This window comes from Astatotilapia calliptera, chromosome 22 (genome assembly GCF_964374335.1).
Source record: "Astatotilapia calliptera chromosome 22, fAstCal68.1, whole genome shotgun sequence".
NCBI lineage: Eukaryota > Metazoa > Chordata > Actinopteri > Cichliformes > Cichlidae > Astatotilapia > Astatotilapia calliptera.
This window is the reverse complement of record NC_137442.1, coordinates 215535-241940: the sequence shown is the minus strand read 5'-3', so window position 1 is coordinate 241940 and position 26406 is coordinate 215535. Positions and strand designations below refer to the sequence as shown.

The window sequence follows — 26406 nt, the reverse complement described above, 5'->3', positions numbered from 1 at the left end:
TTTAAACAAATATCCTCATATGTGGCTCTCATTTTTCTTAGAAACAAAAATTAGGTTTTAAAAAATCTGGTAATTCTTTGTATTTACATTCATCGGGTCCCAATCAGCCCAAATTTCAAAGAGATATTAAAAATGCTGCTGTGGAAGAGTTCGGGTCTTAGGAGGTTAAAATAAATTAAACTCTTTAAACCAACGTGCAGTAGTAAAAATCTGTGGAACAGCTGATATAAATCAGTGATTCTACTTTTACTGAGGACAAATTTAACTGTTTCATCTGAAGATAATCTTCAATAATCTGCAGATGACAAATAAACCAAGGAAAACAGCTCTCTTTATTTCTTACATTTATTTTCCATCATACAAAAGAGAAAGTACAGAGTAAACTGGAGCAAACAGGAGGAGAAGGGTTTGTTAGTGATGCTGAGACCGCTGCCACTTCTCTTCATTCAAACCCGCTGCAGAGAAACATGAAGAAAAATGTCAGTCACATCTACAGATTGTAAATAAAGCTTTGTTTGTATCTGATCAACATTTTCATTACAGTGAAGTCAGGTGTTCTGCTTGGTTATGCTATCGACATATTGGTGGTGGTTACTCTCAGAAACAGTTTTTAAACTTGGAGGAAAAATCCCTAACTCTTCCTCGTCTTCTGACCTTTGACCCTACCTGACCATGTGGGCTATGTCCCAGTTGGTTTCAGAAGACAGGGGTCCGAGGATCTCCACGCCCTCTTCGGTGACGATAGCGATCTCGTGCTGAAATGAAACAGAAATAAAATTGTTACTTTCTCCGGATGGCGTCCAGTACACCTGAGTGTGCGCGGCGGTGCGACTTACTCTGTTGTAGGAGCGAGCATCTCTGTAGTACAACACCTTGAGGCACCGCTCCACCAGTTCCCGTGCCTCCTGTTTGGTGATCTCCACCTTGTTCTCCACCACCTCCCTCATCAGAGGCTGCACACAGATTCAACACAGCTTTACTGGCACATGTCCAAACTCAGCACAAACACTCCATCACTGGTCTCTACGGTAACGCTCTAATGCAAATGTCAATCATTTCTTGGAAGAACTGCTCTCAGATACTGGATAAGCAAAAGTCTTTTTCAGGTCATTGAAGAAAGCATCATATCGGGAGGAAGCAATAGGATGAAAAGTGAAAAATGCTTTGGCCCACAAAAGCGCTCTTCCCCTCAGTAATCTCCCACCTTAAGAAAGCTTAGTGGCGTTATCAGGGAAAGAGTGTGACAAGCAGCTTAAGGCTGGGGAACATTGTGATAAGAATCCCCCACAACATCCCAACTCGTGGTTTAAGCAAAACACTGTTGCTAAGCATGCCCACGACATTGACGTCGATGGATGGACCGTTGGACAGAAGGACATTTAGAAGGATGGATGATGGATGGGTGAACAGTCGAATGGATGGATGGAAGGATGGACAGATGGATGATCGGTGGGTGGATGGATGAATGTTGCATGGATAAATGCTTTTATTCCAATTTATAGACCACACTGAAACACCTCGAACCTTCACAGGACTTTTTCCCTTGACATTTCTTCCCCACGGATGTTCTGATATCCATGATCTCACTTTGAAATCCATCAAAGGACCAAAGTGGATCTCAGCCTACGTGATGCTGCTGATTTATCTGCTTTTGTTTGTGTAATGAAACTGTCGTTTAAAGAAATCAAAGAGAGAGTTCAGGCACACACTGACAGGATGCTTTTATTCATTTCCATTTTTTCTCAGTACACAGAACTCCTGCACAGAATCTCTCACTTTGTGCCCACTTGGTTTCACAGGTGCGGCCAGAGTGACACAGGCTGCTCATTCTGACTGCTTTTATGTCTTAAAGCTGATGAAACCTGATCACATGATAAAAAGTTGATGTAGGATTGTTGAGGTTTTTGTGCTCATGTTTAGTCCTGTGATGACTTCAAGGAATCATGAACATCTCAAACACGAGTCCGACTGAGAATAAGTCAATGAGCTCAACAAAAATCCTTTGTTCTCTGTGTCGTTTGTGGATCCTCCACTGGAGCTCCTGCTGAGACCTCCTTCCACATGGAGCTCTGAGGCTGATTCTGGTCACAGGATGGAGGACACACCTCAGAAGTGCTGATGGCTTTATATGGCCTAATGCTTTAACCTGCAGCAGAGCTGTGAATAAGGTTGCAGGTGTCTCTTTATATTAATAAAATTATGTGTGTGTATGTGTTAGTCACCGTAGGGAAATTACTCCTCTGCATTTTCCCATTCACCCAGTGAAGCAGTGTGCAGGGACGGTACTTTGCTCAGGAGTTCCTCAGGGTAGTCGTTCAGTGGAGTCGAACCCCCGACCTTCCAACCATGGGGCAACCACTCTACCTACTGAACTAGCCTTGCCCTAAGAGAGAGAGCGCTGCAGTGGAGTAAATAAGCCTGGCCACTAACCATAATGCAGTGCACCTGATAAGAGCTGTGTGAGACTGTACAAAGGTGTAACGATGTGCTATGTCTATACATTTGCATTTACAGTAAAGGCAAACTCACAAAGCTACACTAGTTTCAACTCGTCTTAATCCAAGTGTGCAACATATTATCATTTGTTTGTCTTCAGTTCTAGTCTAGTATATGTTCTTCTTCGTCTCCTTAGTTATGAGTCTTTTCCTGTCCTGTGGTCTGTCTTGTCCTCAGTGTTTTACTTTCAGTTGTACGTGTGTTTGTGTCTAATTGTGTGTGTTCTAATGATCTAGTTTGACCTGCTGTTTCCTGTTTTATTTTGAAGAGTCTGGTGTTTCCATGGCTGTATCCCAATTCAGGCTCTGCAGCCTTAAAGTACGCATTTCAAGGCCGATTACGTCACAGCGGCGCGACGAAGGCTGTCCCAATTCAAAGGCTGCTCGAAATGCGGCCCTCAAATGCGTCCTTCATTTCCCTGAATTTTAAGGCTGTGGCAGTGTAGACTTCGTGGCCCAACATATCCCAGAATGCATAGCGCGGCGATGGGTGTGGATAAATTTGCAGAAAAAAACGGCGGATGAGGGGCGGCCGAAGAGTGAACTTTAAGTACTGAATATTATGTCACTTATTTATGTGCAAATGTTTAATACCGAAGAACATTAAACATTGCTGTTGGCCACATGTCGGCAAAGTCATGTGACATCAGTGACGTTTGTACTAACTTGGTTTTAAAGCCTTTACTTTAAAATATACGCCGTTCAATAGCTGAGCCTAATCTTACAGAGAATGATCAAAGCTCATGTAGAAACAAACAAATGAACAAAAGATTTTCTCCTTCATCTCTGTCAAACACAGCTGTATGACACGTTTCCAGCTGTTAGTATCATGGTTGCTTGGCAACCTGGGCAGCACAACGGAGGCTTTTTTTTTTAAACTTTATTGACAAACAACAGTATCAGCGCAACGGAGGCTAGACCGTCCCATTACACAAGCCTCGCACTTCCGGCCTTAGCGGTCTTTGAGTACGCGGCCCTTGAGGATCGTTGAGGCTGCAGTGCCTGAATTGGGATACAGCCCATGTTTAACGGGTTAAGTTTTACTTCCCCTGTGGTGTCATTATGTTTATTCCTGTCAGCTGTTTCCCCTTCACCTGATCACTTCCTGTGTGTATTTAGCCTGTGCGTTTTCATTCAGTCTGTCAGTCTTCCTCCCTCCACGTTACCTCAGGTTTAAAGTCTTTCATGATTCTGTTCAGGGCGTGTTCATGTTTCCTCGCGTGCACCTGTTCAGAATCATGTTCGTGTCACTTTGTCGTAGTCGTCACAGTTTAGCTTTTAGTTGTAGTTCTCTCCCCCTGCTTTGTTTTTGTCTTCATGTCTTCAGCCTCATAAACGCTTCGCCTTTTGTGTAAACTCAGCTCCGTCTCCTGGCGTGTCTGCACCTGGGTGCTCCTTCTCACTCCCACATTCAGAAGTTAGGGAGATTGTCACAGTCTGTGGAAGTGGACGATCTCCCTAACTGGGTTCGATGTCCTACAGTTGTTTGTGGCGGTAAGCACAGACCCAACCACATATTTGCACTTGACACACGGTTGCTGATACAACACCCCTGGGCTGCAGCTTTTAGCAACACGTGCAGAACAACAACAACTCAGGACCCTTTTCATTCTTCGTATACATGATTGATAGGTTTGTAGCTTGAACCTATTCGCTGGAACGTTGAAGGCAATATAATTACACAGCAAGCAAGACACGAAGTAGGCAAAGTTCTCTGGTTTACTCATGCATGAGGGAGATCCGGCTGGAGCAAGTGTCGTCCCACCACTTGACCCCCATCAGACTCTCAGCCAGGCTCCCCATAGCACTCCTTTTATTGTGGTTACATGAATATGCATAGGGTCATTAACATGTAACATCTTACATAGGTATACATGTGAACAAAGAATACTGTGTGTGTGTGTGTGTGTGTGTGTGTGTGTGTGTGTGTGTGTGTGTGTGTGTGTGTGTGTGTGTGTGTGTGTGTGTGTGTCCAAGATAGCTGGTGCCAGGAGTCTAGGGCTCCATCTGAACAAAAGGCTCTTATACTTAAAGAGATATACGTGTGTACATATATCAGAAAGAGAAAATACAACCTCTCCTAGGAGGAGGTGTGTGATCTATGCCAGAACACTCTGTAGAGGAGTGAACGCACTCCCCCCCTCTTCATGCTTACACAGAGTTGTTACAGACCTAGGATGAGACATTCTTTCAATCTACAAATGATTATATACTTCTAAGCTTAAATGGTTAAATATTTCTAAGCATAAATGACAATCAACAATACAAAACCTAACAATGATGGAGCTGCGGTGTGTCGGTCTCCCCCGCAGACGTGCCACAAACCAACGCCTGCCACAGTGTTAATGTCAGCTAAACGCTTTTTATCATGTGGATCCTGAGAAACAAACAGTACATGTTCTGTCGTCTGAAATACTTTAAAAATGGATGATGTTTAAAAACCTTTGAATCCCGCCGTCTTATTTCTTCCTTTCCTTTGTTTGGACTTTTAAAATCTTTCTTTACTGCTTGATACTAAGCGCAGTTCACCGAGAGGACCTGAGGGGGAGCCAGAGATCAGACAGACTGGGGCCCACGATATCTGATCAAAGGAGTCTTTTCTCCATTTTCTTCATCATCAGAGATGTGATTGAAATCTGCAGAAGGAGCAGACAGATGGTCAGACAGCAGGAAGAGACGAAAACAACAGAAACAGGAAACAAGCTCCTCCTCTGACCTCTGACGTGGAGCCTCAGACACTTTTCCCTCACGACTCGTTCTTCCTCTTTGATGGTGCACGTATACTCGCCACTGTCGAGCACCGTGGGCTCGCGCAGGACCAGACTGAGGTTTCTGTTCTTACGAGGATCTTCGTCCTCCATCTTTGTGCGGCCACGGTACAACCAGGTCTGCTTCTCCAGACAGTTCGAGCCGCTTTGATAGACATGGACAATCATGGGCCACGGCTCATGACGGCTCCACTCCACAGTGGCTTTTTCTGGTGGAGGAATCCAGGTTTTCCAGGGCAGCACAACATCGACCCCCTCTGACACCTTCACCTGAGGGACTGAAAGGACAGCCGATCAAAGCATCAGACCAGACATTTGATCACAGACTGTATATAAAAAAATATACATATCCACCGTGATGTCACCCAGTTGTTTGTTGACTCCATGTTTTGTAATTTTGGAGCCAAAAATGAGCAGAAGTTTCATAAGTAAATACAAAGTGTTGATAACAGAACCCCGAGGAGCTCCGTGACTGCGAGTACAGCCTCTGGGACGTCCTCCACTTTCTCTTTTTCTGTTTCCTCTTAAAGCTGCAGGCTACCTGCACTATCTTTATATGACGCTGACATCATGTCAAATATTCAAGTGTACACACAGATGTACAGGAGGTCCAAAGGGGAAAACTATCTAAATTGTTTCTGTATCAGGCTGTAAACATGTTTCCACATGGGAGTCTAAGGCAGACCTTCCCAAAGTGTGGGGCCCGCCCCCTAGGAGGGGCGCAGAGCCATGGCAGGGGGGGCGCGGGATGAAAGGGGGAGAAACAAACAAAACGCTTGGACACTGCTAGCACGGCGCCTACAGAAACACAAAGCAGGAGATGAAGCATCGCTGAATGTTTCCAAACCAACTTCATTCTAAGCCAAAGACTAGAAAACATGGTGAAGCAAATCTGCCCTTTGGCTTCACCTGCACAGGTGCGGAGGTCGGTCTCCCTGCAGGGTTGGTTTTCCCTGCGTCTGGAGCAGCGCTGGGCTGTTTAAATCACAGACAAACAGGATCCCACATTCTTGATCTTTAGTTCACAAACACTTGTTGTAATGACTAACTGCTCCTGACATGTTGGAGATGTTTGCTCTTTATACAGTAAAGTTACAGCAGGATACAAATAACATCAGGCTGATCCTGACACGATTTATTCCCTCGGTTCAAATCACGGACAAACAGAATCCCACAGCTGTTTATGTTTTTGAACCCATTTTGCACAGAGAGGCAATTTTTGAAAAATGTATTGATGCAATGTCGAACATTATTACACAGGAAAAAAACAACTACATGTAAAATAATGACACCGGGACGCCTCTGCCTTTGTAATGGAGGGACAGCGTGTAAAACCTGCAGACAGTCAGATTAACAGTATTTTGTCTCTATCATTCTGCAGTTCATCTCATGTAAACAATAACATGGCCACAGCGTGACGTGAATAAAGGCACATACCTTTGACGCTGCGTGACCAACTCTGTATTCCTCGTTCACACGTAAACGCAAAAAAAGGAGTTTTAAAAAAGTCTCAGTTTTCGGTGATTCCAAACGCCGTTTACGTGGACGAAACAGCTGTGTTTTCAGAAATACCCGTGTAGGTGTGGAGGTAGCCTAAAAGAGTTAGTAGTTTACTTTATTACTACCTGTAATTTATTGCAGTTTACTTGTATTTGCTTAATTGTTTACTAAATGTTTGAGGTGTGAAATATGGAAAAAAATATGGGCGTGTGTGGTTGGAGGATGAGTGTGCGCGTGCACGCGGGGGGCGCGAACATCTTTCTTGTAAAACAAAGGGGGGCCCAGCAAAAAAAGCTTGGGAACCACTGGTCTAAGGGGACTGCAGGTACGAGCTTCAGCCCTGGAGCGAGGTTCTTACCTCTGACTTCCAGCCTCAGTCGTTTCTCATCCAGCACGACTTTGCCCCTGCAGAGGGTGCAGAGGTAGATCCCGCTGTCTCGTCTTCGCGGTCGCCTCAGGGTCAGACTGAGATCTCCTGATGTCAGCGGGTCCTCGACCATCTCTGTACGGTCCGTGTATTTCGCACCTGGTTTGCTTTCGCCGTTTGAGTACTCATGAACTGTGATCAGTTTGAAGCGAAGCCTGGAGCGCCTCCACACCACCGTAGCACCGACTGGCAGGTTAGGTGTGGTTTTAAATTGCAGGTGAACAGACTCCCCCCCTTCATCCACCTCCGTGGTGGAGACTGAGAAGAACCAAAACCAAAACATTAAATATGGAAGCTGAACCTAAACCACAAGATACACAGAACCAAAACGTAAAACAAATGGAAAGCATACCCATCTTAAAATAATACCAGAAATATGCTACAAAACCTCCGCCAGCAACCAGACTGATGGCCATGACGCTCAGGAAAGCCGTGGCCCAGGTGGGAAACGGTTCTGTTGGTCAGAGAAAGAGGCCCAAATGTGAGCGTGTGAACCGCATCCCTCCCTCTCACCCGTGTCCCCTTCCACTCACTTTTGACGTGCTGCAGGGCTACTTTCTGCCTCAGCGTGTCCGTGCCCGTGTTGATGGTGCAGACGTAGTGACCGTTGTCTCGCTCTGAGGGGTACTTCAGGGTCAGACTCAGGTCTCCCGTTTTCAGCGAGTCCTCACGCATGCGCGTGCGTCCGCAGAAGAATTCGTCCTGTTTCTTCGGCAGCTCTGCGCTGCTGTTTGGGAACACGTGGACAATCATGGGGATGGGCTCGGAGCGGCTCCACTCCACGGTGGTGTCGGCAGGCAGCGGAGATGTCGTTTGGCAGGGCAGTTGGATGAACTCGGACCCTTCTGTCACCTCCACCTCCAACATGCCGACTGAGAGGGTAAAAGAAAAGGTGTGCATGACGGTCAGGGTCAGGTTAGTGTGAGGGGATGTCGGCCTTTTTCAAACGACTTCATCACAAACTATCATTATGTCCATGAGTTTGTTCAACATTTAGTTTTGTTTTGTCAGTTCAGCACAGATTTAACCAGCTGCTCCATGTTGTTATTCTTGGACCCTAGAGCAGCTTTGCTTGAGAGCCAGTTCAAGATCATCTTTCTCTATCGGATCCCAGGACTCGGAGCAGCTGAGAAAAACATAGCATGTGGTTCCTGATCTGAAGTCATGCTACTCTTACTTGTTCTCGAGGACCGAATAATTAAAAATTTGTGTCATCCTCAAAAACTGAAAGCTGGTGGGCGGGGCTTCTGTGTGCTACAGTGACCATATGTTAAATGGACAGGTTGTCATTCACAGACATCTTTTCTGTGTTGAAGTGCTTTCTGTCTAACGTTCACACTGTGATGGATGCATGGGTTGATGCAACCAGGGAATTGAACCATCAACTTTTTAATTAGTCCTGTTGACCTGCTGCACTGAGTGAGGTAAAGCAGAGTGGTCTAAACTGTTAAATCTTACGTGCCTGAGCTACTTTGACTTCAAAGAGAGCAGAGTCCGGTGCTGACCTTTGACCTGGAGCTCTACGTCGGTCAGCTTTAGCACGTCTTTCTGCTTGCTGATGATGCAGTCGTAACTTCCGGTGTCAGACAGCTCGGGTTTGCTCAGAGTGAGGCTCAGGTCTCTGGGGTCCGCCTCGTTCGCCCTCATTGCCGTGCGCCCACGGTAACGCATGTTCTGACCATCCGGCTCGTCTCGGTCTTCGTGCCGCCTGTGGATGGCGCTGGGATCGAGGTCAGGGCGGGTCCATGTCACTGTAGTGTCCTCTAGTAAAAAACCTACCCGGCAGGGCAGAAGCACAGACTCCGCCCCCTCGTACACTTCCACTTTTGCAGCCAAGGCATGCTGGGAAACTGGGACACACGCACAACAGTGTTTTTTAACTTTGCTGTCACTGTTTGGGAGAGAGACAGAATCTACCAAAATAAAACAGGAAGTGCACTTAAGACTTAAAACTCAGGAATGAAGTGAGAATAACCCCATTAGGGGGTAAATAAGCGAGAGAAAAAACTGAAAGTAGACTGAACAAAAATAGAGCTGAACAGTGCAGGTTAGGAGCTTTAGGACCACAAACTGTGCGTTGATTCCTGATAAAAGTCTGTCTGAGACCGCTGTGATCCAAAGCTGCTGCTGAGACAGCAAGAGTCAGAGATAACCCACAGCTGCCCACACTGTCTTACCGAACACGAGGATCAAAAAGCTCCTCATCTTCCTTGAGTAAGTGTCGTTTTAAGGGCTGGCTTTGTCCAGAGTGGATCTATAATGGTGACAGGTGGCTCGTCGCTTCCCCAGCAAACAGAAAGAAAAACAAGCTCCAGAGAAGAGGCACCGGGAATGTGAAGATTCCAGTCGAGCAGCTTTCTGCAGCAGCAAAGAGGAGAAATCGGAGCGCCCCGTCCACAAAGTGCTTTTGTTGTTTGTGATGGATCAGTGAAGGACGCATAAATTACTGCAATGAAATATTGTTGTAAAGAGACAGGGAGCTGAGACGGAGGAATGAAGAGGCTGAACTGGGCGGTGTTGCAGCTGCACAGGATGAGACGAGCCTGGATGATGAGCTCAAAGGAAGGAAGAAAAATCTTCACTTGTTTATTCATATTTTACATTTATAAGATTCATTTTCAGTTATCAGATGCAATACATTCATTTCAGTTCAGCTCTGAGTTTTAATGACTGTTTGCATTTATAACCAATCAGCTTGTTCCATGATTCTTATGGAAAAATCTGCAAAGAAATCTTCCTGAGGGAGACAGTGCAGTGAAAATGTTCGAGTGGCACTAAATAAAGAAAGAAATGATCAAAGTACTGGAAATACTGAAGTACATCAAGTTGTTATTTAGAAATGTTCCACTTGTATATTATTGAAACTATCGTCTGATGCACAAAATGCACTACAGGATAGAGACAACATAACTATTACTGTGTTGTTGCTAGGCTTTCATCTCAGCACACCACCATACAAACATTCACTCGTGCATTCATCACTAGGTCCATTCAGCGGGCTCAGCGCTCCGATGGCCTCGCCGTCCTGCCTTTCAGACACCTGCACCTGATCCCAGAGGGCACGAGGTCACGCAGGGGCAACGAGACACCAAGCGCTGACCACGTCCTCCAGAGACAGCCGAAGATCTTTTGTGCTGTGTTAATGACCCTCTGCAGGTTTTTAGTGTCTGACACTGAGCAACTGGCATATCAGGCCACGATGCAGAAGGTGAGCACGTTCTCTAAGATCCCCCAGGAGTCTCAAGGAGGACGCTCGCCGAACACAGTTAGGGGAATGTGTTTCCCTATGACGTCAGTTACAGTCTCCTCCGTTTTGATGGTGTTGAGCAGAAGGTTGTAGTCAGCACGACATCTCGACAGTGTTTAACCTCTTCCCCATACGCAATCTCGTCTCCTCCGCTGATCAGGCCAACGGCCGTTCTGTCGTCACCAAGTTTACTGATGGTGTTAGAGGGGAAGGGAGGTGTGCGATCATGAGTGTGCAGGGCGTAGACACGAAGACTTAGCCTCGGGTCAGGGTGGAGGAGCAGGCGGTGCCAATGTTAACCACCTGGACAGGAAGTCCCTGATCCTGGAGGGCAGGGTTACAGTGTATATAACTACAGCATTTATATGTTCTGCTCATTTATAAAGCAACTCCAAAATTCTCAGAATTATTCATTAATGATAAGCCACCAAAGTATCCTGTAAATATTTGAAGCTTTTCATTCTGAGCCCCTGCCAGCAGTCCTAACCAAAGCACTGGTGCAACAGACTCACACATGCTCCTCCTTCCCTGGGATCTTTTAATGTTCTCATGAAACAGTAATACCTGAACCACAGTGACACACATGCAGCAGGTAGCGACCTGCATGCTGCAGTTTCCACACCTGCATGTCTACTTGTACAGTCATAGTTGCTGTGGTAACGGGGCGGGCCTCTTGTTGCACCAACAAATCAAACCCGCCACACCTCTGTTGTCCTGTTGGCTAAAAGTACAGCGAGAGACGGGTGAGGGAGGGGCTCAGGTATCAGAGTTCACTCATAAACTCACTAAAGGCAGGTGTGATGTCATCAGGTGAGCCTTCAGACACACACACTGACTCTCAGGTGATCTCAGCTATTTACCTTGAACCCGTCTCACCTGTCTGACTTCACCTGGCCGTCGTCTTTCTGAGGACTCGCTGTAAGTCTTTTCTGACTCTCAAACTTTTCTTTATCACAGGAAGTCTTTTTCTGCTTAGACTTTTATTTTGTAATGTGTTCTTTGTCTTTCCTTTGCACTGTTTTTGTTAGATAACAGTTGTGTCAATAAAGATTATTGACCTGAGCCCAGAGTGTTTTCTCAGATCTTAATGCAGCAACGTTTCAGCTGATTCACAGTGTGCTGACGGTTATAATGTTACAGAATAATGTTTTCATGAATTCCATGCTAAACACCAGAAATGTTAGCTCGTTTAGTCTTGATCTGGCAGCAGGCTCTGGACTAACGCGGTCTCACTGATCCTCAGCAGCAGTAACAACATGGAGTCACGAGAGGAGGAGCCTGATGAGGAAACACAGAGGTCAGAGTTCATTTCAGCCTTTTGATTTCCTTCAGTTTGAAATGTAATCAAACAAAATCATTTAACAAACAGATACGTCCAGCTGTAGCGTCGTTATGGCCAGGGCTCCTGCTCCTCTGCAGCCAATCAGAAGAACAAGGGCTTTTAGCGAGGGGAGGGGCCCTAAAGAGACGATAGAGCTAGCTTCAGTCACAGTCTGAGTCACCTTTAAAAACAACAGCTGGGACGTACATATAAAATAATCAAACACATAACAACAATTTAAGAAAATAAGAAAAGCCTAGTGAGAAATCAGACAATCGAAGCAGTCAGAGGTCATCCTGATGTAAAACGCAGAGAGTAACAGTGTGTTTCAGACAGGTTTGAAACATGTGTGATGTCAGGGAGGTGGAGATGTGAAGGGCACTTTGTTCCACAGTTTTGGAGCAGACTGAAGACTGCTATTGATCACAGACAGCACACTCTGGGCCTGAGCTGGTTGCTGTTGTTGTTGCTGTGTGCTGCTGTAAAGCTGCAGTGTTAGAGAAACAGGAAAGTGTGTCAGTGTGTAACTCTGTGGCCGGGTCATGCCACAGTGGGTAAGAGTGAAATTTAGGCAGCATTACTGGACGAGAGAAAAAAGAATAAACAGAAGTAAAGTATCGCTCAGTGTGCTTCTGTGTGCAGATCATTTCTGAAAGCCAAAGCTACCGAGAGCATCCAAGCAGCCAACAGCTTAACAGATGATACGACCTCTACTAGCACTGCGACAGCTGTGAGCGCAACGTCTGCTGCAGACGGTCGATCAGGTACTGACAGAGCCGTCAGGCATGTCAGACACTATTCATGTATTCAAATACACTCACGTTCATTCATGCTGACCCACTGAGATCCAATATGTAGAGTTCATTCAAACAAATGAACATCATCAGTGAAATTAATCATATCACCAAATCACACTGCTGTGTCTATTACTGAAGGAGCACTATCGCTTTAGGAAAACTCAAACCTGAATCTGCATTTCTCTGCAGACGACGAGGAAACGGGTGACAAACCGCTCATCTCCACGCCACGCACAGAGCGGTCAGAGGGTATGGAGGACAAACGGTACGTCCTGGTCTCAGGCCAGTCCCTGTCATGAACTCTGTGGTGTTTTTGGTTTTAAAGATGAGGAGGAGGAAGAATGTGGGGGGCAAATATCTGTTGGAAATGAGGAGGCTGAACAAGGCAATGTGTGTAAGGAGGATGAGGAAGACAAGGAGGGTAAGGAAGACTCGTCCAGTTGTTTTTCCTTCAGATGACATTTTCTCTTCTCAACATATTCACAATTTTCCAGCAGATGAACTGCAGCAGGTGTCTGATGTCCAGCCAGGTAACTCTGACAGCTGCTCCTTTATTCCTTTATTTTCTTCTTCTTCGGAGGTTCCTCTCTGATTGTTTCCTGTGTTCTGTCAGGCGGTGGCGACTCGGAGGATAAATCACTGACAGCCACGAGACAGAGACCGGGTACGCAGACAGTTTGTTGTTTCTGAGACGATGAACTTTTCTCTGCTCTTTTGATGCCACAAGAAAGAAAAATATACGAAAGCAAATACGGTGATTCAAAATAAATACATGTGTATTACAAAGTCATAGCTTAAAGCTGCGCACAGGAGGAAAGCAATAATAAAATATTAATAATGAAAAAAACATCAAACTCATTAAGGAAGCCATCAAAAATATTGAAATCTAAAATAAACCATAAATAGCAGTATGTTACTGTAAATACATACAGGAAATGAAAAATAAAACAATATAATAAAATAAAAAATAACAAAGCCTTTAAAACAATAATATTTTGAAATGGCTTCATACATTTTCAGCTGTAATTAAATTAAAATAAACATTTTCATCTCAAACCTTTACAATAATTTTGTGATTCAAATACAAATCTGCAAATAATTCCACTTCCCAGCGACCGGAGGCAGCGTGCACCCACACACTGTGCCACCAACAACCGTTCACACCTATGGCCAGGTTAGCCGTCCACAGACTGAAATCTAGAGCAGAGACAAAATATCAAAACAACCAGAGACACCACCAACAGAGCTGCGCCCATCTACTCCACCACATGGGTGGAGGGAGTGGGCAACCAACAACAATCACACAGGATACGATATTGTTCATAAACCAAAGCAATGCCCCGACGTGCCCAGTAAAAAGATCAGAACCAGACCAGAGCTGGACTGGAATCTGCTCCCCTGTGCACCACCAAGTCATCACTGTTAGCAAGAGCGAGCTCCAAAGACGGTAACTTAGCCGCTGCAGGACCGCATAACTTCTTCTTTGTGTTTTTTTGTGGTGCATTATAGTGATGCGCGAATCATGAACGAATCGTTCAGTACTCGAGAATCACTTTACTGACTCATGAATCATGATTCACAAGCCCAACTGACTCAGTGAATCAAATGACTCAAAAAATGCGATTCACTTTGGTGAGTGACTCATTAAAATCGATTCAGTAAAAAGAATCAAATTTACCATCACTAGTGCATTACTGCCCCCAGCTGGCCTGGAGTGTGGAGAGGACGCCGCTGACTGGCGTAGCTGCCTGTCGCGCCTGTTCAACAGTTGGCAGGAATAAAATATCTTTTTTTTTTTTTTTTTTGGAATAGGAATAAAATATCTAACTACACAGAAAATGAGCAAATGCTTTGCAGTCGTTTCGTTTTTCTATACACTGAAGGCAAACCTCCATACAATGAATTCCACTGATTAATAGAAACCCAAGTTCAAAGTCTACAAACCATACAGCTCTAAGACTTACGGGCCAATCACTTCCTCCCAGTATAACAAGCGTTTTCACTGGTCTTTGAATGTTAAGCATGTACATGTTTTGGTAACAATGCTGGTTTAACACAGCTTTCAGCCTTTTTCTCTTAACCATGCACAGCTCCAAATAACTTTTCAGTTCCTGCCAGTTATTCTGTGTTTTATATCCGTGTCATTTAACTCAATAGCAGAGTGTGAAGAAAAGCTGCAGAACTCTGTGTCACGGGCTGCGATGGCAGACTGTGGAGTAGCAGTAAAAGTAGGAAAAACACAACTTGGCGATTCTCCCTGAATCCCACACAGTGCACAAGTCCATGCAAGGTGAGAAAAGGGGCAACCCCCAAAACTCCCGTTCCCACACCTAGACTCCAAAAACACCCCGATTCCTGGTAACACACAAACACACTCAGGTTAGCGGGATATCTACAGTCGTGACGGTTTTCTCATACAAAAGTCCACGGCTGGACTAATGAGTTTTGACTCAAGGATCCAGCGCCGACCAGATCAGCCACACTCTTAAATACAGCTCCCTTGACGATCTGCTGCAGCTGCTGTGGCTGCCTCTAGCGCACAAACACTTCCGGGGATGCGATCCCTCAGGCGACCCAAATCATCCGGGAGCACACACGGAGAGACGAAGGGAAAAAGCAGAGAAAACAAAACACCACACACAGAAAAATATACATGTATACAAAGATACATGAGCCCTGGGCGCCTAGACCCAGGCCCCGACACTTTGGCCTTGTTGCTGCCTGGTACCTGGTTCCTCTGTTTGGAGCTCCTATTCTCTCCCTCCTTAAACACCATCCTCTAACCACAGAACAAAGAAAGGCTGCCCATATCACCCATCAAGCTGTCACCGGGACTCATCCTCCCTTAGGTAGTCCTACTAAGCATGACAGGAAAGAGCAATAAGTAGATAAGGGATGCAAGGAAGAGAGCAAGGAACAAAAATAGGAGAAGGAAGCAAACATGAGGCTCAAGGCAGTGAAACGTAGCCAGCTACAGCTCATGGTTTGACTTTGAGCTATGCTGAGCTGTGCAAACAGTCATGGCCAAGCAGCTTTTGTGGCAGACATTTACAGTAGCTTATCACCCCGCGGGGTGAAAAAACTACTGTGGCTGAGTACGAGCAACAGTTACTACCGAAGGACGGGTCCTGTTCCTGCTCAATCGCTGCCTCGAAAAAAAGAAAGGCAAATTAAGATCAATTTATATTTGTAAAGTAATCCTTTAAAAAGACGAATGAAAATTTAAAATACATATTAAATTATATACAAAATAATAATAATTAATAATAAAGACATTATTTTGTTATCTATGTATATATTCACAGATGCGTGTGAACCTGAGTGAAACTCGCAGTCCATGGGCTGTAATACAACGTCGGCCCCCTTTGCAGCTGTAACAGCTTCAGAGTGTTTCTGGAAGTTTCAGGCTACGTTCACTCTGCAGGTCTTAATGCTCAACTCCGATTTTTGATCACATCCGATTTTTTTGTCTGCGTGTTCACACTTCAAACAAAATGCGACAGCAAACGCACTCTTTTGTGAACCCTCAAAGCGGCCGCATGCGCAAAAGAAGACGTCACACACAACGCGCTCCGTTTAGACCCAGAGCAAACTTATTGCTGTTTTAGAGGAGCGGTGCTTCAAAGGATAGCTGCAGTACAAATAAAATGTTCACGTTTCTCCAACGTTGTTCCCAACAGTTTCACTGGATGGACAGGAAGCGTTCGTGATGTCTTCTCCGGCGCTGATAATTGGCGTCTTCTTGTGTCAGACTTAAGAGACGTATTTAATGCGACCTGACCATCAAACAGCAGTCGCTTTCTGAAACATCGGCTATGTATCGGATTCAGGACCACATATGAAAGTGACCCAGATCGGATTTGCGCCGTTCACACTGTCACACCATGATCGGATAGATGGGTCGCACATGGTCAGAAAAGTCGGATTTGATGAGCTTTCGCCTGCAGTGTGAACGTAGCCTTTGACCACATCTTTCAGAAGCGGATTTGTGAGCTCAGACAGTGATGCTGTCTGATTCCCCCCGCCCCCACCAAACTTTACACTTGGCACAGTGCAGTCAGATTCATGCATCACAGTCCCAGATGGAGAAACGTGATTGGTCACTCCAGAGAGCACGCCTCCACTCCTTTACAGTCCAGTGGCAGCATCCTTTACACCCCTGCATCCGAGGCTTTAGATGGTGCTTGCTGATGTAAGACTCGGATGCAGCTGTTCATCCTTGGAAACCCTTTTTGATGAAGCTCTCTACGTGCTGTTCTTGAGCTAATCCGAAGGCCACGTGAACTTTGGAGGTCTGTTGGGCTTGACTCTGCAAAAAGTTGGGAATCACTGCACACTATGTACCTCAGCATGTGCTGCTCTGTGATCTCATGTGGCTGAGTCGAGGCAGGCAGAATCTGCAGCTTTTAGGCTTTTTTTCCTTCAAAAACTAATGTTTGCGCTTACTTGCTTTAAAAAAATGAAAATAAAAATCCAAACAGGCCCTCATTGTCGGGTGGCTGTCATTGGTAAACAGAAACATTCAGCAGGTATGTCACTGTTGACATACCGTGTTCTCTCTTTCTGCAGCTCCTCCCAGCACTCTAGCTTTGACCAGCCCGCCGCAAGCAAAGAAAAAAGTCCTGGTGGCTCCGACTCTCAGCCTGTCATTAGGTAACGAAACAATAGCTGGGAATTCTCTTTAAAACTCCACAGTTTTCGTTTCATTTCGTTTCAGCTCTTTGGTGTTGGGTTGCAGGTCGCAGCGGGTCCATGGTCTCTGATGACCTGCCTTCTGTCTTCCTTTCCCCCTCCCCTGAAGATGAAGACGACCAAGCACTTGACTTTGATCTAGATGCTATAGAGACACCCTCAGACAGCGAATCGCTGCCCTTCCCAATGTACGACCTGGACCTGGAAGGTGAGCGGTCATAGAGAGGTCATACAGGCCAAGGTTTGCGAACAGCTGTTTATCTTCTTACCTGATTGTTTCTCAGATGACCTGCGGCGTCTTGGTGTTGCCTCCAGCCACCACAGAGGTCACAGCTCCAGGTCTGACCCACAAACTGGTTGCCTGATGGAAACAGACCAGAGCGGACTGGGTTTTCTGGAAAGGGAGGATGTGGTGGACAGCCATGGCACCAGGTGGCGTTGTTTCACTACAGGTGACCCTCCGCAGGAGAGCCGGGTCAATATGAGCGTCCTGGAGCCGTTCCTCAGGGTGCTGTCTCATGGAGGTACTGCTACCTGTGCACTGATTTACCTGTTTTATCTGTCTTTGAATAGCTTCCGAGAATGCATGTGTGAGGTCAAGAAATGGCTTTTGGCAAATACTCTTATCCTTAATGATAAGAAAACCGAAATTATGATTTTTGGTAGTAATGCCCTTCGTGCCAAACTTCGGGATGCCTTTGGTTTTCTCACTAGTTCTTTCTCTGACACTGTTAGGAATCTGGGTGTCTTATTTGACAGCTCATTTAAACTTGATAAACAAGTGTCTGCTGTTGTCAGATCTAGTTTTTACCAGCTTCGCCTTATTTAAGATAAGATAAGATAAGATAGAACTTTATTAATCCCTCGGGTGGGTTCCTCTGGGAAATTCGATTTCCAAAAAAGCACAGCACCGACAGAAGTTACAGAGTTACAGAATATTATATATACACACACACACACACACACACACACACACACACACACACACACACACACACACACACACACACACACACACACACACATATATAAATACAGAGACAATATAAATAAAATATACGAAGGGGATAAATAGGAATAAAAATAAAAATACAAGTGAATTGCACATTTCAAGTATTGAGTCTATTGCACTGTTGACTATTTACAAAAGTATTGCACAAAAGGTATTGCACAGTGAGGTGAAGAGGCACTACAGCTTAGTTGTTCCCCCCTCCTTTGTCCTCCTGTTTCCCCTCCCTCTCCCCTCCAGAGAGGAGTTAAACAGTCTGATGGCGTGTGGGACAAAGGAGTTTTTAAGTCTGTTAGTTCTTGTCTTGGGGAGAAGCAACCTGTCACTGAACAGACTCTTCTGGTTGTTAATGGCCGTGTGCAGAGGATGCCTGGCATTGTCCATAATGTCCATCAGTTTCTTTAATGTCCTTTTCTCTGCCACTGTCACCAGAGTGTCCAGCTTCATGCCGACCACAGAGCTAGCCCTCCTGATCAGTTTCTCCAGCCTGGATGAGTCCTTCTTTGCTGTGCTGCTCCCCCAGCACACCACAGCACACCACAGGCAGGCCAGGCACTATATCCCGTATAAAGACCTAGAAAAGCTCATCCACGCCTTTGTAACGTCAAGGCTAGATTACTGTAATTCACTTTATTGTGGTCTCCACTCTTCCCTTTTACATAGATTACAGACAGTTCAGAATGCTGCTGCACGCATTCTAACTAAAACCAAGAAGTTTGCCCACATTACTCCTGTCCTTGCTGATCTGCACTGGTTGCCTGTCAAATATCGTATTCAATTTAAAATTTTGTTGTTTACTTTTAAAATTACCAATAACACTGCACCAAGCTATCTTAAGGAACTTTTAAACCCATATGCTCCTGCTAGGGCTTTAAGGTCATCCTCACAGTTACTGCTGGTTCAGCCCAGATCTCGACTGAAATCTAGAGGTGATCGATCGTTTGCTCTAGTTGCACCGGAGCTGTGGAACAATCTCCCGATTGGCATCCGGGCGTCTGATTCTATTCATTCTTTTAGATCACGGCTAAAAACATATCTTTTTAAACTTGCCTTTTCTACCAGTTAAATGCTGGCTTGCTTGCAGTGACCTATTGACCTATTGTATTAAATTCTCTGCTATCTTTCCATTACTGGTGTCTTTTATCATGGTGGTACAGTCTTACCTTGCTATAACCTATGTGCTGCAGTTTACTCTTATTGGTGGCTTTTATCTGTGAACATAATTCGTTACCTTTATGTATTTGATGTTAATGTGTGAACTGTTTTATTTTTTATTGTTTTATGTAAAGCACTTTGGTATGCCCAAGGCTTTTAAATGTGCTCTATAAATAAAGATTGTTGTTGTTGTTGTTGTATCTTATGCCCCCTCACACTTTTAACACCTGTTGGCAATCCAGGTTACTATGGAGATGGTATGAATGACATCATCGTGTTTTCCTCCTGTTACCTGCCAGAAAACTGTCTGGAGAATTACCAGTATGTGATGGATAATCTGTTCAGGTAATGAACACACATTGGCCTCTGACCCCTGACCTTCACCTCTGAGTCACTGCTCTTACCTACCCCACAGTGAGAATCAGACTCAAAGTCGTGGCGAAGAAAAAGACGGATCAAAAGGCTGAATTTGTCTTAGTGCACAGACCCACTACGGGTTCCAGTGTAAAACCAGTAAGAGTCTTTGTGGATGTGATGGTGCTGAAGGGGAACTGGCTCTGGTTCAGCTGTCAGATAATTGACCAGTGGCAATGCGGCAGATCAGTTCAGAGCTTTTGCGATCGACCGCCTCACCACTGCCTCTCTGTATGTATCAGGTTCGTAGTGGGCACTCTGGAGCTGATGGTGGCGGAAAACTATGTGATCGTGTATCTCTGTGCTGGAGGTCAGAAGGACAAACTGCCAGGAATCAGTTGGCTCAGAGAATGCTACACCACCATCGACCGCAGGTAAGAAAAAGCAGGTCCGAACATCCATCCGTCCATCTGTTATCGTCTGCTTATCCAAAGCCGGGTCGTGGTGGTGGCAGGGCGAGCTGCTATTCATCCTTTACACTTCCCAGTTTCTGTTGCGTGTTTTGTCTCACTCCCATTTCTTCTTGTTGCATGTTGAAGCTCTACTTGGAACCTTGTTAAGATCCAACGATGCAAAATAGGAGTTTTTGCCATTTTTCACGTGGTCTTAAACTTTTGATCAGGACTTTATCAATGGGCACATATTCAAGCTTTATTTCACTGATGTGTCCAAAGCTCAGGGATCTTTTTCATTGCTAAGAATGCTTACTCAGCCTAATAAATAATAAAAACACAGTTTTAGATCCAGTTTTTTCACTCGTGGCTGAAGGAGAGGGGTTTATTATTATTATGAATATCTGGAGGACATCGTCTTCATGTCATGAACTGATTTTCAGGTGATTTTCAGGTGTGCCAGGCATAATTTTTAATCTATTTCCTCCTTCATTCACCTGTTTTCAGTCTTTTAACTTTTTTTTTGTCTTTTACTTCACAAATTGTATTTCATTGTTTGACCCTTAACCCTGACATAGGCCCTAACATCCATGACCCAGAAATGGATAAATGGGAGACCATGGCTGGATGGATGATTGGATGTTGGTTGGATGGTTGGTTTATTCCAGCGGTCCCCAACCCCCGGGCCTCGGACCGGTACCGGACCTCGAGAGTTGAGGCTCAGGTGTGAAATGTGTGGTTTTCAGGGGTTTTATCGGTTTTCAGCGTTATTTTGTTATCGTTTTGATCGTTAACTGGGTTTTCCTGGGTCTTTTCACGTGTGTTATGAATAAATCTTCGTTTTTTTCGGTACCGGTACTAGTTTTATTTTGTTGTATTTATCCGCGACATCTTAAAGGCCGGTCCGTGAAAATATTGTCGGCCATAAACCGGTCCGTGGCGCAAAAAAGGTTGGAGACCGCTGGTTTATTCCAAGTCCCTAATTCGGTGTTTCTTTATGATTTTGGTGATTTTCTGCCTGCAGGTTGAGGAAGAACTTGAAGGGTTTCTATGTGGTTCATCCCACCTGGTACATTAAAGCTCTCATCACCATCATCAAGCCCTTCATCAGGTGCACAATCTTTTCTTCATCACCACCCGTCTGATACAGACACAGATCATTGTTTTGCTAGTAAAAGCTTATAAACCCCATCATGCTGTTTTCTTGGACAGGAAGTGGTCATATCTGAATGACTAAAACTCAAACTGTCTTTTTATTTCATCCTCAGCACCAAGTTCAGCAGGAAACTTCAGTTCATCAGCAGCTTAAAGGAACTTTCTAACGTCATCCCCACTGAGCATGTTCAGATCCCAGACTGTGTCAAGCAGTGAGTGACATCATTACTTATTTGTTCAAAGCTGACAGATTAGACGTATGTTTTAAAACACATTTCCTTATAAATGAATTAAAAACAGGAACAACCTCAGCTGAACACAAGAAATATTGAGACATATTGATTTCCCCGCAGGTATGATGACAGCCTGTCCAGGTGAGACTCCAGGTGGCGCTGCAGAGTCACGTACGTGTTTCTCTGACATCCAGCAGGATCTTATGCACTGTGTCAGCATCTGGGCTTCCTGAGTGAATCGCCGGCACTTCAAGACTTCTAACTTTATTGACAGTTTGTGTGGTGAACAGTGTTAATGGGTCCAACATCTTTATGCTTTAAGTTTAAACTGAGGGCTGTTGCAGTATGAGCCAGGAAAGAACAAGTGTCCCCTCAGATACATGACTTCATTTGTGATTTTAACTGAAACATTTCCCACAGTTACAACCTGGTTTGTAGAACTTAAAATTAAGAGTATTAGGACAAAAGCACAATGATGTAAAATGAACAGCAGGTTCTGTGCGTCCTCAGAACGACACGCAAACATTCAAGTTTGATACAAAAAAGTGTTTGTGAGCCAGAACTGTCAGAGATTTCAACGGTGGATATTTTGAATCAAAGGGTTTTATTTTAGAAATGCGTTTTTAAGGTTTGTAACACATTTCCTCCAACTTTCAGTGTTTTCTGTCAGAGTTGAACCTTCAACCCTGTCTGCAGTCAGGGTTCGCCTTACAGTGAAATGTTCTGTGCTGCTAAATAAACTCCCAATAGTTCCACAATCTGGGCTTTGTGTTTGAACCTCCCGCTTCCTACTTTGCAAGATTCACACTTCAAAATGATGCTATTATAAATAATGTTATTATAGACATGGTGCTGATTCTCAGCTGCTGGGCTGTGATCCTGAAAACAGCGAATAGTGTGCACAGTCACTGAGAACGAGTCTGACTCACTGCTGGTGATGCAAACGGCTCGATATCCCAGAATCCTCTTCTGCTTTGTAACATCTGTCACATCCTCTTTATCGAGGATAAGTGGAACACCGATATAATTATAATGATAAACAACTGGATATAACTGGCTCACTTTCTGTGTGTTCATCACATGTTAGTTACCTGAATGTGTATGACACGAGGGATAATCTACAACTGCAACCCATCTGTTAGCAGAGCCTGATGTAAGGTATGTTTGCTGCTGAAGTAAATGTCTTTTGTAGTGTGTCACCACCCCACGCCTGATCCCGACTCCCCACCCAGGAAAAAAGAAAACCTGAGAGCCGCGCTGGTTTGTCTCGGTGACTCGCATCACTGAAACGGCAGAGTTTGTGTGGACACTTGAACACAGAGAGCATTTATAAAGAAAAGGAAAACATGTCTGTGGGTGTGTGACTGTTCCTGTTTCACTGCTTTATGGGGACACACAGTCACCTTGTGGGTTCTGGTCTGCCTGGGCCCAGAACCTTTAGGTCCCTGTAACGTAAATCATGACAGTTACAGTTAGTACTTCACTGAGATTTGCTCTGAAGTGATGGAAACATTGCTGTGTGTGTAAGTGGTCTGTATGAAACCAGCCGCTGGTCAGGAAATGAAGGCTGACAGGAAGGAAGTGAGGTCACTGCTGAGGAAACTCCATAAACAGGAACACAGAGCCGACTGTGTGCGAGTCTCAAGCCAACCGAAATGTGTTTTTCTGCTTTTTCTCCATCTGTCAAAGACTGAACACTCAAAAAGACTGTCAGCTGGGAGGACAGTAACAACAGATTTATTCAAACACAGTTTTAACACCTTATACTTGCTGTATGTTGTGCTTGTCACTGCACATAAATGAGACCATCCAGCCCTGAACAGCGGCGACGCAGCAGCGCATGCAGCGTACGACCCATTACACTTCACAGCTTAGTGCAATATTTAACACAAAGACAGAAGATAATTGGCTGCATTTTACAAATTAATCAGAATTCAAATCGATCTTTTCACCGCCCTCAGTGACTTCAGGGGAGCCACACATACAGACACATATGTCCACACTGGGTGAGCTGACAAAGTCAACGCTAGCAGCCAGGTGCTGATAATCGAATGATTATCAGATAATCACCGAGCTGCTGAGGGTGACGGAGCACAGATATGACAGACATGTCTCTGTTTAGATACATCTCTAACGATTTAACACAATTCAGCCAAGCTTTGACAGGAGAATGGTGGCTAAGCTGTCACCCCTGTTGGACAACATCTCCCAGCCCATGCAGGAGACTCTGACAGCACTGAGCAGCTGCTTCAGTGGCTGCTGCACCCACGGTGTGGGACGGAGAGATTTCACAGGTCTCCCCACGGCTGTCAGACTCCACAACAAAGACTTCAGCTGATCAAACACATCCACACATGTGCAATAACACTAAGTGCAATACTCTTTTCTGGCATCGTTGTATTATACTCATATTATATATAGCATTTGTATTCTATTTTATTTGATTGTCTATAGTATTTTATTCTACTCTATTGTGTACAGTCTTATTGACATCTTATTCCAGTGTTTTTCTCTAATTTGTCTATGCAACTGTCCACTGCTTTAACAATAATTTCCCACGTGTGGGACTAATAAAGGTTATCTTATCTTAAGATCGCGAGAGCTCTTCAAGAGAGTGTCTTCTAAATGAACAATGAACTGCGAGGACACACAGTCCCGATCAAAAGTGAGACAAAACAGCTTTTCTTGGAAACAACAAACAGGCTGTTTTACAGCTGATCAAAAAAGGACCCACAAACCACAAAACAGAAATCAAAGTTCCGAACATTAGCTCAAGAAAGAGCAGCTCCAGCTTATTGTTGATCAGATATTCGCTTCAGCACTCTCGATGCAGCGTTTCCATGAGGCGAGGGGTTTGTCCATGAAGGGCATCGACCGTCTGGAAAAAGCTCGGGGAGCTTTTCCAAGGCTAAGAACTCTTACTGAGCCTCATAAATAATAAAAACACATTTTTGACTTCAGGTTTTTCACCCATGGCTGAATGAGGGGGGTTTATTATCACTATAATTGAAGAAGAACATGTCAAGAACTGATTTTCAACATAAAGGTAAAATTATTGCCAGAAGCATTTCTGTGATCCTACAAAATAAAAGCCTCTGTAGTCTCAATCTGTCTGTATAAACATGTGCTGCTCGTGACTGCAGATGGACACCGTTTTCCTTCAAAGCCACAAACACCCTGCTGTGGACGTTTGCTGCTGTATACCAGAGTTCAGATATAAAACACACAAACATAATAAAAGCGTTTCTGTGGCTCGGGGCAGGAACGTGGAGCCGGAGCTTTTCTGCGCTGTTTCTCTTTGAAAGCGTGGAACATTTATGACATCACACACGCGTTTCCCACACACGCTCAGCCTGTAACAAACCAGCTCTGACCGCCTCCGTGTTTCCACTCGTCCTGCTTCCTCCTCAGTGCTCGGCTGGCGTTTCCATAGAAACACCTAGTTTAACCATCATCATTATAGCTCTGCGGTCTGTGCACAGCTGCATGTAATAAAATGTGAACGCAGCCTGTGAACGGGGTCATACGTGTAGAAACACACGTCTGCCCTGACTCTCAGTGTTTCTCATTAGCCTGTGCACAGACTCACGCTTCACGAGAAAGCGATGCTGCGGCCTTCCTTAGACCTGTTTGAGCTCATTCATAGTTTCTGTCAGAGCACCTCTGGTCCCCGTCAGTCCTGCACATTAAGCTACAGGAGCTGTTCCTGTGCTAACACTAGCCAGGCTGAGTCTGATTCGGTGAGCTCGGAGGAACGGCCCAGCCTGCCCGAGTGAGTTTATACACCTGTGCCTGAAAACACCTGCATTTAAAGATTAAGTGGTTTGGTCCAGTGCTTTTGTCCATGTAGTGCATTTAAGACCTCAGTGCTGTTGGCCAACAGCGTGCTGGTGGAGACTGTGCTTGAAGAGAGGAACAACATCAGTAATCTAAATGTAGGCACTGCCACCGGGAGCGCTGCTGCGATGATGGAGAGCAGTTGGAAAGGAAGCAGGGCCAGGAGCAGTGGAGGTGGGTTCAAGCTGTGGGGCATCCTGATGTGAACAGTGTTGTGGGTGAAGAGAGCGTCAGACAGGATCATGCATTTGAAAGTGGACATTAAATCGGTGATGTTGTCAAAGTGTTTGCCCCACAGCTCAGAGGTCAGTTAGAGGAGAGAGAAGGAGTGTCCCAGTGGGAGAGGGTGCTGGGTGGTGCTGAGGAGAGGACTGCAGAAGGACAGGTGAGAGGGAGAAACACAGGGTCATGTACACGAGTGAGACATACACAGGTGCACTACAGCCACTGCAGTCTGTATGTATGGACACTGTAAGGTGCTGCTAGCAGAGAATGTGGCTACTCTGCAGGATGGTGCTGCGGAGAAAGACAACCACACATGTGATGGTTGCTCTGAGAGTGCTGACGGAGAAGGACAAAAGCAGCTTCGGTGTCTTCGTGGATCAGAGAAAGCAGACGATTGGCTGCCAGAGAGGAAGTCAGGAATGGCAGAGAGACAGTGGTGAGGTGTGAGTGACAGGTGGGTGGAGCCCCGTCCTGTCTGCAGCGGTGATGTGGACTGACCAACCCCTGACCTGAATTCAAACATTTGTAAGACATCCAGGCCTACGAGATGAAACCCCGTCTCCATGACGACAGCTGAACATGTTTGCTGTGATTTACTGGGAACAAAACGAAACTGAACCATCGACCCTCAAAGGCGTTCCCATCCACGTTTCAGTACTTTAGGACTGATCAAAGTGTTATGTTTGTACTACTCTTAGAATAAACTTCCACTCTTGTCACACTAAGCCACAAACACAGG

General features: G+C 45.1%; 3 protein-coding genes across 10 annotated transcripts; 1 reads left to right on the top strand and 2 right to left on the bottom strand.

Moving 5' to 3' along the window:
- Window positions 1-331: 331 nt before the first annotated feature.
- On the bottom strand, window positions 332-962 carry LOC145423548 (proteasome subunit beta type-4-like; the record flags this gene model as incomplete). The annotated part of the gene is made up of 3 exons (XM_080296189.1): window positions 332-455; window positions 667-755; window positions 837-962. Coding segments are annotated over 3 exons (228 nt in total), but the record flags the coding sequence as incomplete, so codon positions are not given.
- A 3246-nt stretch (window positions 963-4208) lies between these two features.
- On the bottom strand, window positions 4209-10860 carry LOC113014505 (uncharacterized). Of its 4 annotated transcripts, none has more exons than XM_080296178.1 (8): window positions 9368-10860; window positions 8696-9040; window positions 7724-8062; window positions 7543-7644; window positions 7122-7448; window positions 6173-6238; window positions 5212-5541; window positions 4209-5131 (listed from the first exon to the last, which is right to left on the bottom strand). In XM_080296178.1, the coding sequence occupies exons 1-8, from the start codon at window positions 9393-9395 to the stop codon at window positions 5052-5054; spliced, it is 1617 nt and encodes a 538-aa protein (XP_080152304.1). In that variant the 5' UTR covers window positions 9396-10860; the 3' UTR covers window positions 4209-5051. The 4 variants fall into 4 exon arrangements, with proteins under 4 accessions (XP_080152304.1, XP_080152305.1, XP_080152307.1 ...); XM_080296179.1 differs by having other exon boundaries at window positions 7579-7644; XM_080296181.1 differs by lacking the exon at window positions 6173-6238.
- Window positions 10861-11216: 356 nt separating this feature from the next.
- Window positions 11217-22363, top strand: LOC113014507 (BCL2/adenovirus E1B 19 kDa protein-interacting protein 2-like). Of its 5 annotated transcripts, none has more exons than XM_026156089.2 (15): window positions 11217-11355; window positions 11681-11734; window positions 12401-12522; window positions 12745-12804; window positions 12881-12976; window positions 13053-13085; window positions 13169-13219; window positions 17125-17208; window positions 17294-17455; window positions 17532-17771; window positions 19654-19756; window positions 20068-20199; window positions 21242-21328; window positions 21486-21584; window positions 21726-22363. In XM_026156089.2, the coding sequence occupies exons 2-15, from the start codon at window positions 11694-11696 to the stop codon at window positions 21748-21750; spliced, it is 1335 nt and encodes a 444-aa protein (XP_026011874.1). In that variant the 5' UTR covers window positions 11217-11355; window positions 11681-11693; the 3' UTR covers window positions 21751-22363. The 5 variants fall into 5 exon arrangements, 4 of the variants coding, with proteins under 4 accessions (XP_026011874.1, XP_026011872.1, XP_080152309.1 ...); XM_026156087.2 differs by having other exon boundaries at window positions 13050-13085; XR_003270973.2 differs by lacking the exon at window positions 21726-22363 and adding an exon at window positions 20796-20941 and having other exon boundaries at window positions 11218-11355; window positions 13050-13085; window positions 21486-21537.
- The last annotated feature ends 4043 nt before the right edge of the window (window positions 22364-26406 follow it).

Bases quoted from the DNA above. Each gene is read 5' to 3' on its own strand.
- LOC113014505 (XM_080296178.1), bottom strand. From the start codon at position 9,395: ATGAGGAGCTTTTTGATCCTCGTGTTCG. The intron at 7,645-7,723 runs GTGAGTGGAAGG...TCTGACCAACAG, and splicing joins AGCCCTGCAGCACGTCAAAA to AACCGTTTCCCACCTGGGCC. The intron at 7,449-7,542 runs GTATGCTTTCCA...GGTTCTTCTCAG, and splicing joins CTGGTATTATTTTAAGATGG to TCTCCACCACGGAGGTGGAT.
- LOC113014507 (XM_026156087.2), top strand. From the start codon at position 11,694: ATGGAGTCACGAGAGGAGGAGCCTGATGAGGAAACACAGAG. The intron at 17,772-19,653 runs GTACTGCTACCT...TTGGCAATCCAG, and splicing joins CAGGGTGCTGTCTCATGGAG to GTTACTATGGAGATGGTATG. The intron at 19,757-20,067 runs GTAATGAACACA...TGTATGTATCAG, and splicing joins GTGATGGATAATCTGTTCAG to GTTCGTAGTGGGCACTCTGG.